Consider the following 16,397-nt stretch of genomic DNA (forward strand, 5'->3'; position numbering starts at 1 on the left):
CATAACCACGGCTTATATGTTTCTGAAAAAAACAACAATTCATTTCTGGAATCTAAACACAACACACTCTTGATCATTAATTGTCAAAATAAGATCAACACAAGAGAAGAGCAGTGAAGAAAGATAAAAGAAAAATTCGAAAACACATACACGGATGAAAAAAAAAATTTTAAATACAAAAAGGGAAGTAAAAAAGAGGTAGAGCAAGAAGCATTGGAGTGAATACTCAAACTATACAAGGCTGCCAGTGGCAAGAAACCGCTAGTTGATGTTACAAATACTGTTAGGTCAACTACAATTAGGGAAAAGTATAAAGACCACAATGAAACAGATATTTACAGAAAGTTGTGCAAATCCTCACTCGTGTTCATCCCATTGGGCATCTTGGTATCGAGTAATAGGATGAAGGAGGATTCTAACTGGCGTAGTTGTTTTTCTCTGTTACCCCCCCGAATTGAAGGTGGTACCGCCCCAATCACAAAATATGTTAAGTCACTGATCTTATTAGCATGAATAGCTTTGAAGTGTCGGGCAACAGGATATGTGGGGTCCGAGTTAACAATCGCAATAAGGTGTTGCAAAATGCGGTTGAAAACCGGTAGTTTGGTGCTCCCCACATATCTCAAATGGCAGGTACACTCTAACACATAGACCGCAAAGTCAGTGCGGCACGTGAAATGTTGTTTGATTCGTACCGGAACATTGCTGAATGCAGTGCAGTATTCGGAAACATTAATTCCGAATTTGCACGCACGGCATGAAGCACATTTGAAAAAACCAAAACGTGATAACCACGTAATCTTCTCCGTGACTTCAGGATTGGATTTGACCAACGCATCCCTCATTGAGGGTGCTCTCCTGAAAGTAATGTTAGGTAGATTGGGCAGCAAAAACTTGAGTCATATCAGTTAACCCCTTCCATGCCCATGACGGAACGGTTCCGTCATGAGCATCGGTTGCGCTGTGCTCATGACGGAACCGTTCCGTCATGGGCCCGCCCGCGCTCGAACCCTTCAGCACCGCGGGGGAATTCCCGCAGCGCTGAAGGGGTTAATACAATGGGCCAGTGTTTGTAAATAATCTGTCGCAAACTTCTGTGTTGTTTACAAAAGGTGGTAATGAGTCTGATGGGTTGAATGACCTCTGTGTCCACCTCCCAACTGAGATTTGTAGTTTGAGGTTGTCTGGTATTGAGGCAGATTTCCCGAGAACAAAGATTAGCTTTGTCAAGGGCTTTTTTCAGATTGTCAGGTTTATACCCACGGGCAAGGAACCGATTGGTAGCTTCCTGTTGGCACTGTTCTAAATCACATTGACGGCTGCATATACGACGTAGACGAAGATATTCCCCGTAGGGTATGCTACGTATAAGGTGTGGTGGGTGTGCACTACTGGCATGTAAGATAGAATTGCCAGCAGTGATTTTCCTATGTAGTTTAGTTTCTATGTGTTGGTCCATAATGAACACTTCCACATCAAGGAACTCCACCCTCTCAGTGCTGATAGTGGCCGTAAAATGTAAGTTCATCGTGTTGTTATTAATGGATGCTACAAATAAAGAGGCCTCCTCTATGGAACCTTCCCAGACGATAAAAATATCGTCTATGTATCTGCCATAGTACCGGATATGTGCATCCCATATATCTTTGTGGTTGGCTCTGAGGACATGTTCCTCCCACCAACCAACCAAAAGGCAGGCATAGGTTGGAGAAAAACATGCCCCCATGGCCACACCCCTCAACTGTTTGTATAGGACTTTATCAAACAAAAAAAGATTGTTATTGAGACAAAGATCAATCATTTGGAGGAGCATGGTGTTATGGTCCTTGAAATGAATGGAACGGGAATCTAAAAAATGTTTGACAGCGGTTAACCCTTGAGAATGTAAAATACTAATGTAAAGGGAAGCTATGTCAAGTGTGATTAGAACAAAGGTGGATTGCCAATCAATTGCCTTGATTTTATTTAAAAAATCACCAGTATCCTTAATAAAGGATGGCAAAGCGGTCATATGAGGTTGGAGAAAGTAATCCACATATTTCGACATAGCTTCCAAAAGGTTATTCCGAGCAGAGATGATGGGTCTGCCTGGTACCGGGTAAATACCCTTGTGAACCTTAGGGATGAAATACAGGGTGGCTGTCGTTGGAAAATCATTTTTGAGGAACAAATATTCATTCTTTGACAAGAGTCCCATTCTTTTCCATTGTGCCAATAGGGAGGATACAGATTTCTTAATTTCACCCAAATGGTCTCGGCCTACTCTGCTGTAACAATTAGTATCGGACAAGTGGCGTTGAGCCTCTTGCAGATAATCATTTTTGGGCCAAAGAACTATGTTACCGCCCTTATCAGCACCCATCACCACAATTTGACCATTCCCACGAATTTTCTTGATCAACGCCCAATAATTTCTCAATTTTGCATTTATTTGTCTACATTTGGAATAAGTGGACAGGTTGAGACTTTTGAGGTCATTAATTACCATGTCACTGAACACATCAACAGAGTCCTTGGGCATGATCGGATAGAAACTCGAAGGAGGACGAAATGGACTGGCAGCCGCAAATCCTGTGTTGATTCCTTCCAGACGTTCAGGCACAGTACCAGATAAAGTAAAGTCCGAACTTTCCTTGGCCAAGGATTGCATGATTTGAAGTGTATCAGAGTCCCGAACTTGTAGTGGATCCAACAGCAAGTCGGATGTGGTGGCCATACTCATAGATTTGTTCAATTGGAAGAATTTTTTGAGTTTAATTTTTCGAATGAACTTGTAGATATCTATGCGAGACTGTTTGTATGAGAAGTTGGACTCGGGACAGAATGAAAGGCCCAATTTTAACAGTTGTTGCTCAGCTTTGGATAACACAGTATCCGTCAGATTGATGATTGTGTTATCCTGAGAGTCTAGCGTTTCCATCTCCGTCCTCCTCTGCCCCTGTTTGATGGTCTTGAGGCGATGCTGGCGCCTCTCTCTCCGCCGCTTGCTGCTGCATTTGCTTGGCTTTGAGGATTTCTGGGGCGGAGGGTTGCTCGCCTGTCCATAGTTAAAAAATTGAGCTCCTCTCCCAGAGTATGTTTGATGGCCACTGTACTAGATATAACCGATGTACTGGAACCTTCATCCGAGTCCCCACTGGTGAGAGAATTGACATCAGAGTCCACTTGAATGCTGGGGTTGTCAATGCTAGCATTATCACGATTCCCTTGGACTTTATCCATAAGAGCTTTCCTTTTTACGTTGTCAAATTTGCGGGAAAACGTGAAAACCCTTCCCGCCAGATAATCATCACGATCCCTGGCAAACTTAAAGGCTTTGCGGGTTTTGATAGTCTCTTCGTATTGTTGTAATTTGTTAGCTATCGAAACTCTGCCTTTAGCAATGGTATCCATCTGGTCATGAGCATCAAGAGTCTGATTCAATTCATTAATCTCTTTAAGAATCCTCTCTCTATCGATCACAGCATATCTGATCAGGATGTGAACCATGTTCATAGAGGCTTGGAGATTGTTGGTGGCCCATTCGGAAAGCATCTCAGGGTGCGGATTTTCATACGAAGGTGCAATCATGACTCGCAACCCCCGTGGCACCCTGCCTACATCACGATACTTCTCAAGGGACTTGCTCTCCCACCATTTGGATAACTCGGTTTTTTGAAGTTTTTCCAATTTCCTCAGTAAACTTCTAACATCATTCGTATTCCCCTCATGGGTTAGCGATTCAATTGCGACACTGGCAGTCGGTAAATCAACAAATAACGCTTCTATATATATATATATATATATACACACACACACACACAAAAAAGAAGCAGAGAACTCTGAGTAGTTCTCAAGCGTAGGTGGAAAGCAGCTTCTTTATAGAGCACTCTCAACACCAGCGACTCTCTAGAAGTTACAAAGCTGTAATATTGTGCCGGGAGTGGTAAATGGCTTTTGTCATACGGCAAGGACAGCACTGTGCTAGTCCTATCCTTAAAGACTTTGCTGTAGAAATGGCAAAAGACTTTGTCCTTTTCTATCTCGGCGTGGATGGCACTGTGCTAATCCTATGCTTAAAAACTTTGTAAGAAAAGCAGACGTTTGAGGTGAGCAGATCTAGAGTGTCGCTGGTGTTGAGTGCTCTATATAGGAGCTGCTTTCCACCTAAACTTGAGAACTACCCAGAGTTCTCTGCTTCTTTTTGCATGTATGTACATGTATGTATATATATATATATATATATATATATATATATATATTTATCTTTTGGCTGCTTGAACAGAGAAGGATGTGCTACCCATGTTTTTTTTTTCTTGTATGGTGGGATTTTGAGGCGAAGTGCTACTCTAGAGTGGAGGTTCCTTTGTTGAATATGTTTGGTGATCTTATTCCTGATGAAGAGTGGTTCTGTTCCATATATCGCTTTGTGGGTGATACAAAGCAGTTTGAATGTGGATATTCTGGCAACCAGTAACCAATGCAGGGCTTTCAAGGCAGGAAAGATGTGGCCTTGCGTTTTTTTATGTAAGAGTAGTCTGGCAGCTGAGTTTTGAATCCGTTGTAGCCTTTTCATGGTCGTTAAAGGTGATCCGTGGTAGAGGCTATTGGCGTAATAGAGTTTGGACAGATGAAGGGAGAAAGTACCTTGAACCCCCTGTGGAAATCCCAAATGGGGGAAAATTGGTCGCAGAGTTTTTATAGTAACAAAGCTTGATCTTGCTAGTTTGTCCACTTGGGCATTCATCGGTAGCTTGGCGTCCATGGTCATTCCAAGGTTTCTTACTTCCTTCAATACTTTAGGCGGTTTTCCCAGATCATCAGTCCAGGCGGCGAGTGGTACATAATGTTTCCAATCACCACTTGTGAGTATTTCCATTGTGAAAGCATTCAATTTGAGATGGCTCCAAGTCATCCATTCATCCACGGCTCCGAGGTAACAGAAAATTGGCGAGTTTCAAATGTCTTTGGGGCATTCCAGTTGAAGGAGTATTTGCATGTCATCTGTATAGTTAAAGCATGTGAGGTGAAATTGATTTATCAGTGCTGCGTAATTATTTCATGTAGATGTTGAAAAGCATGAGCGAGACTATGGAGCCTTGAGTTACCCCTGCTTTTGTGGAGCACAGTTTGGATAGGAAAGGTGGGGTATGGATGACATTAGTTCTGTTGTGAAGGTACGATGCGATCCAGTCTAGAGCAGTCCCCTCTATGCCGGCTTCGTAGAGTCTTTGTGTCAGAGTGTTATGGTCAACCTTGTCCAAGGTAGCCAAGAGAAGTAGTGCAGCAACCCCGTGCCTCTTCCTGGGCGATCTGTCTGTCTGTCTGTCTGTCTGTCTGTCTGTCTGTCTGTCCAGAAGGTAATTCTAGTTAGGACCTAGTTTCCATAGGAAGAATGTGTTTTCATTTGCCAGTAACTTTGCCATCATTTGATGAATCCTCACAAAATTTTCAAAACTAATTTGCCACTCACTTCAGCTGCTGTCTAGAAATTTTCATGGTCTGAGAAAAGAGGGGTGGGGGGGTCCTAAAACCAGTTTCCCCCATGTTAATTTCCACAGGAAACTTTAGACACAGCTACAGCCTGAGCTGCTGATCGGAATGACACCAGATTTGGCAGAAAGGTAGTTGTTGGTCCAAAAAGCGACCTTTTTGTTAATTGGTGTAAATCAGTTCAGTAGTTTTGGAAATATTAAGGAACATTGTTTATCTAGGAAATGCAGAGGTTCCGCAACCCCTCCTGATCTTGTGCTGAGATCTGATTGGCTGCCAACTCTTCAAACTGGGAATTGTTGGCAGCCATCTTGTGTCTTGGTTGAAGTGAGTCACAGAAAAAACATTACAAATAAAAAGAAAAGGGGGCAGGGTAAAACACCCTGCCTCTAGGCCTCTTGATTTTGAAGTGGGGGGCCACTTTGACCACCCTGTGCCCCGGGTACCACCACCACCTTCCCGAGCCAAAACTAATGTGGCCCCGGGGACCTCTACCTTCCCAGGGCATCCTGATTTTGAATATTTTTAAGAGGGGCCATTCTGGTCCTAGGGACCACCACCTACTGGAGGCAGGCCCAAAACAAAGGAGGGGGCTGCACGGCCCCCTCCTGGAGGTGTAGATGGCCCTGGGGACCGCTACCCCCTAGGGCTGGCTCCTACTATGTCCCAGGATGCCCAATCCCAGAACATAGCTGCTTGCTATGGCTTTCGTGGGAGCTTTACTGCCAAGTCATAGTAAACTGTGCTTGCTTTTAGCAGCCGCACTGATTTGCAAAAATGCCAGGAAATAGATAGGTTCTTACAACGAGGTTATACTAGAGAATTCCTTGAGAAGGCTGTAACGAAGCCAATCCAGTAGAGTAGTCCTGTTTGATAGATGTCCTAAAACTAAGAGCTCAACTGTCAGATTAATTTTTACATATAGCAAACCGGAAAGGCAGCTAAGGTCAATCCTTAGGAAGCATTGGTTTCTGATTCATGGGGCTTCAATACTAGGACCTACTTTACCCAAATCGCTCCCTATCACTTATTGAAAAGCTCCCTCAATGAGGGATGCCTTGGTTAGAAGCACCCCGAAAGTAGTTGATGAGTAAAGTTGGGCCCAACCAAGAAGGGGCTTTTGCAAATTTAGTTCTTGTAAGGCGTTTAAGCTTGGGGTCAATACACCACATCATTCCATGATAGACCTCATAAGATTGCTGGTTCATTCATTTGTAAAACTGAATATGCAGTATATGTCCTGGAGTATGATTGTAAACTGAGATAAGTTGGAAGCACCAAATTGCAAGCTCACAAGAGAATATTGCAGCTTTTAAGAGCAATAACCAACATTGATTCATTTTATCCAGTAGCAAGACTTTTTAATGAATGTCATAACAGTAACCCCAATTGGCTTAAATACTTTGTGATCGATGTAATTCCTAAGCTGGCACGAGGGAGTAACCAAGAACGGTTCCTCAGGCAGTTAGAAACTCAATATATATTGAATTTAGATTCCAAACCACCTAATGATTTAAATTGTGAAGAAGAATTATATACATTTTTATGATTTTAAGATTAAGTCAAAGAACAGGAATTTCTGTTTCTGTTTTGGATGCCATGGAATTTACATTCCTTGGCGAACCTGCAATCCCTTTAGTTTCATTGGGTTTTTTACTATAGCATTGGGAGAGGGTATGGGGCAAATTGTTTTATCAAAGTAATAGTACATGTTTCGGACAGGTCTAGATCATTCAGTAGGGTAAATTATTCGGTGCAGGAATTTTTAAATAAACCGGTTGTATGTAATATTTACAGGATGATGCTATTATGGGCCTGATGTGTATGAATTAGTAGAATATATATATTTTTTTATTACCTTTATTTTTAGTTTTCCTTAAACAGCACCACCACTTGAGACAGAATTTGACCCCGGGGAGGAGAACACAGCCGGGGCAGATCTACGTCATCATGCAACATCACAAATCAGTACATGATTAATCATCAACTTTACCAGACATTAGGCAGCATTACCCTTGAGATACGAATATCAAAGCCTCAACAGGCATCCTTCTCGGTTGTACATCCACTAGTGTCTGAATCATGCTGATCGCTCGAGTGCCCCACAGAGTTCAAGAACACATGCTAGAACTCCCTCCAAGACCTGAGGTCCTCCTCCAGCCTCTCATCCCTTCTACTAACCTTCATGTGCATCTCCTCAGCCAAGGACCACTCGCGCACATCTCTCAACCATGCATCCAGGGAGGGAGGGGAACGCTTCCCCATGACTTCGTATAATTAGCCCACTATGGACTTAATTGTTCCAATTGAAGTTATAAAATCACACTTAGCATTCATTTTTAATTCAGTAAAATACTAAATTCTAGACTAAATATAATTGGTTTTGATTCAATTGAGACTGCAAGGTGATCACTTCTTGTCAATTTGAATCTTCAGTCACAGGCATAAGTGGATTTATCAAGCAATTTTTAAAATGTCTTTAAATTATGGTTTGCATTGGTAACAATGATTATTTTCTCCCTGAATTTTAATAACATGAAATAGCTGGTAAATTTGCGTTCCTACATTTTGGATTGTAATTATGTTCCTGAAACATACACATAGCAGAAAATCAAATGTGATAAGACGATACGAGTTGTGCAGTTTCTTTCATGGCTGTGTACCATGTAATTGCTTTATATTTAGAATGCTATTAACCCTGCATGTATGTGAGCAAGGCCAGCGTTGACCGAAACGCGTAATAGCAGATTTGCTACAATAAAAGCAGAGAAATACAAGTGGAGTCTGTGCTTGGTTCTTTCAGAGATTTGAGTAACTGTATATGTGTATATATCGTATATATAATCTCCTGATTTCCCAACTATACTGTTGTCTTAATCCCCAATGTGGATTTTAGTTTTTTGTCATAGGCGAACATGGATCATGAGTCAGCGCAATGACCTAGGCCTGTCTCACGGATTGAGGTCTTGTTGGAATGGGAGGGGCGCCCAAAGCGCTACCCTGATAGTGGTGGAAGGCTATCCCTTTCACCAAGAGTTAAGCAGCACAAGTGCGGTGGTGGCAGTATACTGTGTAGTGACCATTAGATATAACCGGTCCATTTTTACCCTGTCACTGGAGTGAGGCCGACTGGCTTACTCACCTTTTTAAAAATGTAGCTGCTGTGTGTTTAACTCACTCTTGCCCTACATCAGGTAGATGTGGAGTGTTGCTCAAGGGTATTGACTGCCCTAAAAGCATGTGTGCCTGAGAAGGGTACAGTACAGGGATGGAGCAGTACTGTGTAGTACATGCGGGATTAGTGCACGTGCTGAGTGTGTGTATGCCTACAAATCGTACATTACATGATATATGTAGTGCTGTGCAGTGCGTGTGCAATGGAAACTTGCTGGATGTATGTGTGCTTGTGCAAAGTACAATATATGAAGGGTAAAGTGTTGTGCAGCACGCCCATGGTGAGTGTGTGTGCTGGCATAGTGTGTGTTTGTAAATCGCATGTTCTGGTACAATGCAAAAAGGCTACGGTACTAAGCAGTGGGCTCAGACTGAATGTATGTGCTAAATGCACATATGAATATAGTGGCACAGTGCATGGAGGTAACAATACTGGACAGTAAGTGATCTGTGAATGTACACTGAGTAGTGCCCGTAATAGTACGTTATATTGAGGAGCCTGTGTTCCATTATGGGAAGCGCCAGCCTGCCTAGAAATGATGGATTTAGGCCCAGATCTCTGTACTGGGGTGAATGTATGACATTGTTCTGCATTCTGTCCAAGTGTTGTTTTTGCATTTGTCACCCCGAGTGGGACGGGTATGCTCAGACGTCAGTCCCGTGCTCTCCATGCCACTGGAATCAAGCTATCTTGGCTGAAGAGGGGTGAAACCCCAAAACCGGTCCTAGGATGCTTGTTTCCAGTCCAGGGAAGACCTTGGTTGGCAGTTCGGGCTGGACTGTTCCCATGAGGCACAGGGTCAAGACTGATTTGCATATGGCTGGGTTCAAACTGGAATGGCATGGTGAGCAAAAAAACGATGGATTTAGGCCCAGATCTCTGTACTGGGGTGAATGTATGACATTGTTCTGCATTCTGTCCAAGTGTTGTTTTTGCATTTGTCACCCCGAGTGGGACGGGTATGCTCAGACGTCAGTCCCGTGCTCTCCATGCCACTGGAATCAAGCTATCTTGGCTGAAGAGGGGTGAAACCCCAAAACCGGTCCTAGGATGCTTGTTTCCAGTCCAGGGAAGACCTTGGTTGGCAGTTCGGGCTGGACTGTTCCCATGAGGCACAGGGTCAAGACTGATTTGCATATGGCTGGGTTCAAACTGGAATGGCATGGTGAGCAAAAAAACGATGGATTTAGGCCCAGATCTCTGTACTGGGGTGAATGTATGACATTGTTCTGCATTCTGTCCAAGTGTTGTTTTTGCATTAGAAAAGACATGAAGCATAGAGGAATCCCCCATTCCCCCTACACCTCCCCCCGCAGATAGACTTGTGTATTGCTGCATTCCTGTGAGCTGGGTGGAACACACACTAGAGGAGAAAGATAGATCTCAAGGAAGGGGCCTGGACACATCTTACGAAAGAGATGGGGCTGAAAACCGAATCATAAAGCCTGGCTGGAAACTTTTGTATGTATCCTATGGTTGACATCCAGGTGTGAATTCAGGTCACTCCCATGAATTGTATTGTGGTCAATCAGCTTTGGAGCTTTTCCGTCTGTTATAGACCTCATTTTAGGAGGAAAGAAGACCTGGATAAATGTATACTTCAAAAGAAGCAGACCCACCAAACATGATGCTTTGAAGACTCAGGTCTTAATGATATTTTGTGTCTGGAAAAAGGACTTTAAGAAGGGGGGGGGGGGTGCAGACCCCAAAATTGGCAATGTGCCAAGCAGCCAGAGGGGCTGTGTGAGGAGGGGAAGGTCTGCAAGATGTCTGCATGTGACTAGGACCAAGGGTTAAGGCCTGCTAGTCTTCCCGCTCGGTGAAGGGGACATCACCTAGGAAAAACAAAGATCACATGCCCTGGATCACCTCCCTGCATGCCATTACCAGGGTGCCCTGTGAGGAAAAGTAGAGCATTGGAGGGAGTGAGGTTCAGTGGGGAGCCCTACAGAGAGGACTCTGAGCGAGGTGTGAGAACAGCTGCTCACTGATCTGATCTTTTCCCATGTGCAGGAACAGTTCTTTGACCCTTGTATGCCATGTGAGGGCAGTCATGATCTTAGTCGTGTGAGAAGGACCATGCGAGAAGTGCCAGATCCACGCTGCCGTGACCTCATATGCCAGAGGGGGCCAAGGTTGAACGTATTTGGGCCAGGAGTGTGAAATTTGTGTCCCCCAAGATCGGGGATCCCTTATGCCAGGAAGGGCTGCCGAGCGAGGGTGATCACACCGAAAGAGTCCGCGCATCATTGTGAGTAACGGGGCAAGCCCACATGCCAGGAGGGGCTGCGAGTACCACTGGGGCCACGTGTTCGAGCCGTGGCCCAGACAAGAGGAACACTGCCATAAGACCGGTCAAGCCCGGCAACTGCACACAACTGATTTTCGGAGGATTGAAAGGCCACCTCCGAAGACATTGCACCCTCTTCTAGAGCTCTAGTCGGAAGCCGGAGAATCTCCCCTATTGGGTGGAAGAGTGACTTACCTCATGCTGTCCGAGTGGGAACCGCTCCGATCACTTAACGAGCCCATAGTGCTGCTTGGAGGAAAGAACCTGCACCTACCCTGTGGTGCCGCATGATATGCGACTGTCTCTTTGGCGAACAGGATCTGGACTCCGGAGCGCCCAAGGAGAGGGAATTCGCTGCACTGCTGAAAACATCCATACCACTGGAGCTGGTAGGACCGGAACTGCATCTGTGGGACCCTGGGGGACTTGCTGCAAACGGTGCTGTGGTCCCATACGACCTACTAGTATGCATTCACTGGATGTGTCCCCTGATGAATGGGGAATAACCCAGGAGAGGTTACAAGGTACAGGGTGGGGCAGGGATTTGCCCGACAATTACTAGATCCTCAACCTTATGGGGAGGTGTAAAAGGAATCATCCACCACGGTTGAGACCAGTAGTCCGTGCATGCCCTATGGACCCTCTGAAAGTGTATCTATATTTCTATCATAAATATATTTGTATATATGTAATGTAAATATACAAATATATAATGTAATTTTATATATATTTATATAATGTATGTATATATTTATAATGTAAATGTATATAATCTAAATGTTGAGTATACTACTAAAGGATGTTTAAGGTTAAACAACCTGGAAACCAAAAATCTCCTGAAATTCACTTGTTATGGTATGCAGCACACTATGTTTGTTTTTGCATAAAAGTTTGTCAGTCTACCAAAAGCAAACCATGGTTGGGGTGTAATTTGGTGTATGATGTTGCATACAATAACCGAAGCATTTCTGGAGTTTGCTCGTTTTGTTTGGTGAACAATAACCTTTCTAACTGTGTTTTTTTCTGATATTCTGCATTTACCTACCATTTACTCATGCTACTGTGGCAAATGTATCTATTTCTGTATTACTGCCTTTTTTTTTAATGCTAATGGCTTTGAGTACTCTCAGCACGCCTCATGGGCCGGCACCTTTCATAGTGCTCCCCTTTGTGGTGGATATTTCCACCAAAGGTGTTAAATTTGCAATTGTATCCAAGTTCAAAATTTTCAAGGTGACGGGGAACAAAATTCATCCAGTTTCCAGCCAATCACGTCTTGAACTATTCAAATCTGCCTGAAAGAAATTTAAATGTTCCGAACTCGGGAATGTACCCGATGATGTATACAAAAGCTGGCTTCGGGGCGCACTCTACATGATTTTTAACACCAGTTCCTGAGACTACTTTACAGACTTGTACCAAATCACATAAAGCAGCGTTGTGAGTAAAATTGCTTTGCAATTTTTGCAGTACTGTTGTCATGTAGTTCCTATAAACATATACAATATCTGCGCGTTTAGACAACATACACTATAGGATTGGCGTCAGATTGCTGTTTCTAGACACCCCTACCGGGTAAGTAAGCCTGCATACCAGCTAGCTCACAGTGCCACTAGAAACCCCTACCAAGGATAGAATAGTTCTTGGCAACTATCGAACATGACCATCCTGTCCCATCAGGGATCGTGGAAACCGTGCATTACTTTTGGCTCAGTCACTCGTGCTCTCTTTGTCTCAGAGAGATACACAGAATAAACGATGAGGACGTTTTTCAATAAGCATTTATTGAACCAGCTCATTCTAGTGTAAAGTAGGTGTGTTGAAACAACCACTAGACAGTAACCGATATAAATGAGTATAAGCACTAACGGAGTAAAAAGATGGTAGATGTCTACCATCGTGCTTAAACAATTAATACAGGCAAGTATATAAAATACAAGACAGTAGAATGTGTACTCCTAGGATGCGACCCTAACTAGATGTACCCAAGTATATCTAGCTTGTATGTAGGTGTAAAAGCCAAGAATCCCTCTAGGATAAAGTCGACCCCATCACCTGAAGTGAGAGACTGTGGACCCCGTCTTGGTCTCGAGATTGACACCCCGCAAGGGATGTCAGACCACTGCGAGCTGGAGTGTCTGCGCGCAGGAAACTCAGCGTCTCGCGTCAGCATGGAAGTTCTTTTCTCCTCTGACTACCCCAGCAAGATATGGTGTATATATTCCCAAAGTGGTACCCCCCTGGGGATATACATTGCTGTGTCATGTCGGACTAGGATGACGGAAGGAATGACCCATATGCATAGTTATTATGCAGGAGATGGTAGTCCTGCTGTCATTTCAAGAATCCTCATGCATAATGAATGAGGTTTAAGCTTTTTGGAGAAAACTCATGTCATCTTTGGACATTACCGTAACTAGGTAAAGGGTCAGTACTAAGAACCGTTATTTAGTGTAATATCAGGGGAATGTGGGGTGAAAGGTGCATTCGTTACCTGAGCCGATATTGGGGTACCTATATGGAACATAACACTGTTCAACAAATTTTCCTATGGGTGCTAGATACAAAATACAGTGAATATATTTTTCAGTTTTTATCTACATTGCCATCTAGTGGATACCGTTGGTACATTAAGCAGAAGTTTATTTTCCTGTGTGAAACGTTACATTACATTTTGCTACTTACGCCATGCCGTCTCTGTTCAAACGATGTAGGCTGCAGTAGTTTCTTATTCCCGATAATGTAAGTCTGGTGTACAAATCTGTTACTTGGTACATAGTATGGTCTGCATTTCAGTCCTTTTTGTGTGAGAAATATGCAGCGTCACAAACCAATAGATGTAACATTATGACAAGTATTAAGTAAAATTCTGAAGAGCCAAATAGATCTAACGTGTCTGTGGTGAACTTTCGGGACATGCATAGAGCCTTATGCATGGAGGGCCACATTACCAGTGACTCTTAGTCTATAAATTAGCTCTGTGAATTGTGTACATTCCTGCGACCTGCATGTTACCTTCAGTCTGATGTTTAATACCTTCATCACTTTGAGGACGACAGTAGAGCGGCATTGATCGTGCCAGGGTCTTGGGTTCCCTCGCTTAAGGTTGTGAAAGCCTTTGAGCCGATGCAGGAACAGCGGGGATGCTTTTTAATCCTGGTTTCAGTGCATATTCATTCCACTTGAGTATAAAATGGCTGCAGTCTAATTAAAGTGGTACAATTTGTTGTAGTTCGCAAATTCTTCAGAACATTGATAAGAAAAGAGGGGAGCCAGCTAGCTGATGAAAGGCTTGGGTATGTTGTAGAGGAATTAGTCAAGTGGTCCCTTAGTAGTGATAGTAAAAAGCAAAGTATATTGATATAAAGCACATTTTAAACAATACACAGAAGAAAGTTGTTATGGTGTGTGATCCTGGTATGCCTCCGACTTGGCTGTCGTTGGTAATTGTGTTTCACAGTAATAACAAAGAATGGGAAAGCCCAGTTCAGCAAAGTTGGGTTCTTAATGCGAGCGCAATATGCATAAATCCTACCGTTATATGTATACATTTTTTAATTTAGTTGGAGTCTACTCAATTGCCCTTTCCGAATAACTACTACTGACTGGGCCAGTTTATTTGATCTAGATCCCTTCAGGAGCTCACTGATCAACTCCGATGATTAAGATATATAGCAAATATTGGAAACGGCTTTTAAGTAGATTGATCTTGAACAGTGTTTACGTCCTAGTCGATCTTGGATTTGATACATAGTCCGAGTTAACGCATCAGTCTCTGAGGGGTTTTGTGAAGGCTGCATGCTTATACGTTTACAGTGTAATTTACTTCTTCTTCAGGTTCAATCACGTCTGTATATTTGTGCAAGAGTTTTCATGCTAGCATTGGATGCATGTGTATGAGCAGGTCTGCCGAGTCAACACAATAAAGCTTCAGCATCATTGGGGTGGCTGAGTTGCGCTCATTGATTCATAACTATTAGTGCCACAATCGTGAATGTGCATTATAGAACAAGAAAGTGACATTTTTATCAGCATGGCAAAGATATTCAACTGGAGATAAATCCTTCTCACACCTGGGCGCACAAATGTGCTGTTTCGTTTGCTTTGTGGAGTGATGTTTGGACACATTTTTACATTCAAGGGGCTCTAGTCTGTTTGAGCTCCCCAACTGGATGTGGTTAAGGACTGAATTAATCTTCTCCTATCTGTATTTTTGTGTTGTGATTACTTGTTCGAGTATAGTGCATACTTACCTTACTGTATCGTAATTTAAGTGGCAGTTTCACTAAAACTTTTGTTGTCCTTGTGCCTTTGTCCCATCTTTACAAGGTAAAAGCATCATTAATCATACTAGGGATTCCTGCCTTTATGACCATTAATGTTTTACCAGCCTCACTTCCACGGTTTTGTATAGGAGGAACATGTATGTGCCTTATCTAATGGTACCGAAAGGAGGCCGACACAGAGGTTCACTTACGTTGGTTGACTGCTGCCAGTGTAAGAATTAAAAGAAAAATCTTGTCCTCTCTCGACCTCAAAAAATTGAAATAAAGGTCCCTTGGACAGTGTGCAGGTCTTGCAGTGAGGTTTTCTGCCCTTGGGCTGAAATATTTTGTCGTAATGGCCCTTATTATCTTTGACGCAATCCCAGTTATTTCTAGTTCATAGTTCAAAGTAGTAGGAGCAAGAGAGTCCGCCCCCCCCCCCAGCAAAAAAGAACCCAAAAAAACCTGACACGCTTGGCCTGTTTTGTTTTGTGTGGCTAAGGGTAATGTCTATGAAGCAGAGAAAAGCTAAATATAACACTTTTAATTTAAGAAAATACATAGTTTTGTAGAATTTTATTAAGTTTGTGTGTGACTGATAATTGAGAATAGTTTTTATTATAGGTGACATGTTGCATCTATTTGCATTTGTAGAATATTATATCAATAGTGTAAAAATAAACATTTTTCATCATGACTCATTTTACCATTGCAGTACGGTTTATGTTATGTTTTTTTGTTTTTCCAAATATTTTTTAGAAGTAGCACTATACATGTTATTTACACTTAAATGTTTCTATGAAGTGAGCTTGCACAGGCTAACTAAAAATTCAGCAATAAAACCATGTTTTCTCCAGAAAAAGCTTCGGAGGTCGCAACATGCCCGTAAAGAAACTGAGTTTTTACGGCTCAAGAGAACACGTCTTGGACTGGAAGACTTTGAATCTTTAAAGGTCATTGGAAGAGGAGCGTTTGGAGAGGTTGGTGCCTGAAGTATTTGTTCGTAGTGCTTTGTTTCTTTTATGCATCCTCTTTTCATTCAAGTGAGGCCAACCCATACATTCCTTCATAAATTCTAAAGCCATCCGTTCCGATTTTACATTCTTTAACTCCTATCTACAATTTGGGGCATTTGCAATGTGTTCACTTTTAATATAAGATACTGTACATTGAGGGAGCGTGGCGATGAGAGCAG

General features: G+C 42.8%; 1 protein-coding gene across 7 annotated transcripts in view; it reads left to right on the plus strand.

Annotated features, from left to right (window-relative positions):
• STK38L (serine/threonine kinase 38 like) overlaps positions 1-16,397 on the plus strand; it is a 492,424-nt gene that overhangs the window by 240,669 nt on the left and 235,358 nt on the right. For all 7 annotated transcript variants that reach the window (XM_085652796.1, XM_085652799.1, XM_085652802.1 and 4 more), the window contains one exon: positions 16,060-16,182. In XM_085652796.1, the coding sequence (XP_085508922.1) occupies positions 16,060-16,182 (123 nt within the window). The remainder of the gene's footprint in view (positions 1-16,059; positions 16,183-16,397) is intronic.

Source organism: Triturus cristatus, chromosome 4_1 (assembly GCF_964204655.1).
Source record: "Triturus cristatus chromosome 4_1, aTriCri1.1, whole genome shotgun sequence".
NCBI classification, from domain to species: Eukaryota; Metazoa; Chordata; class Amphibia; order Caudata; family Salamandridae; genus Triturus; species Triturus cristatus.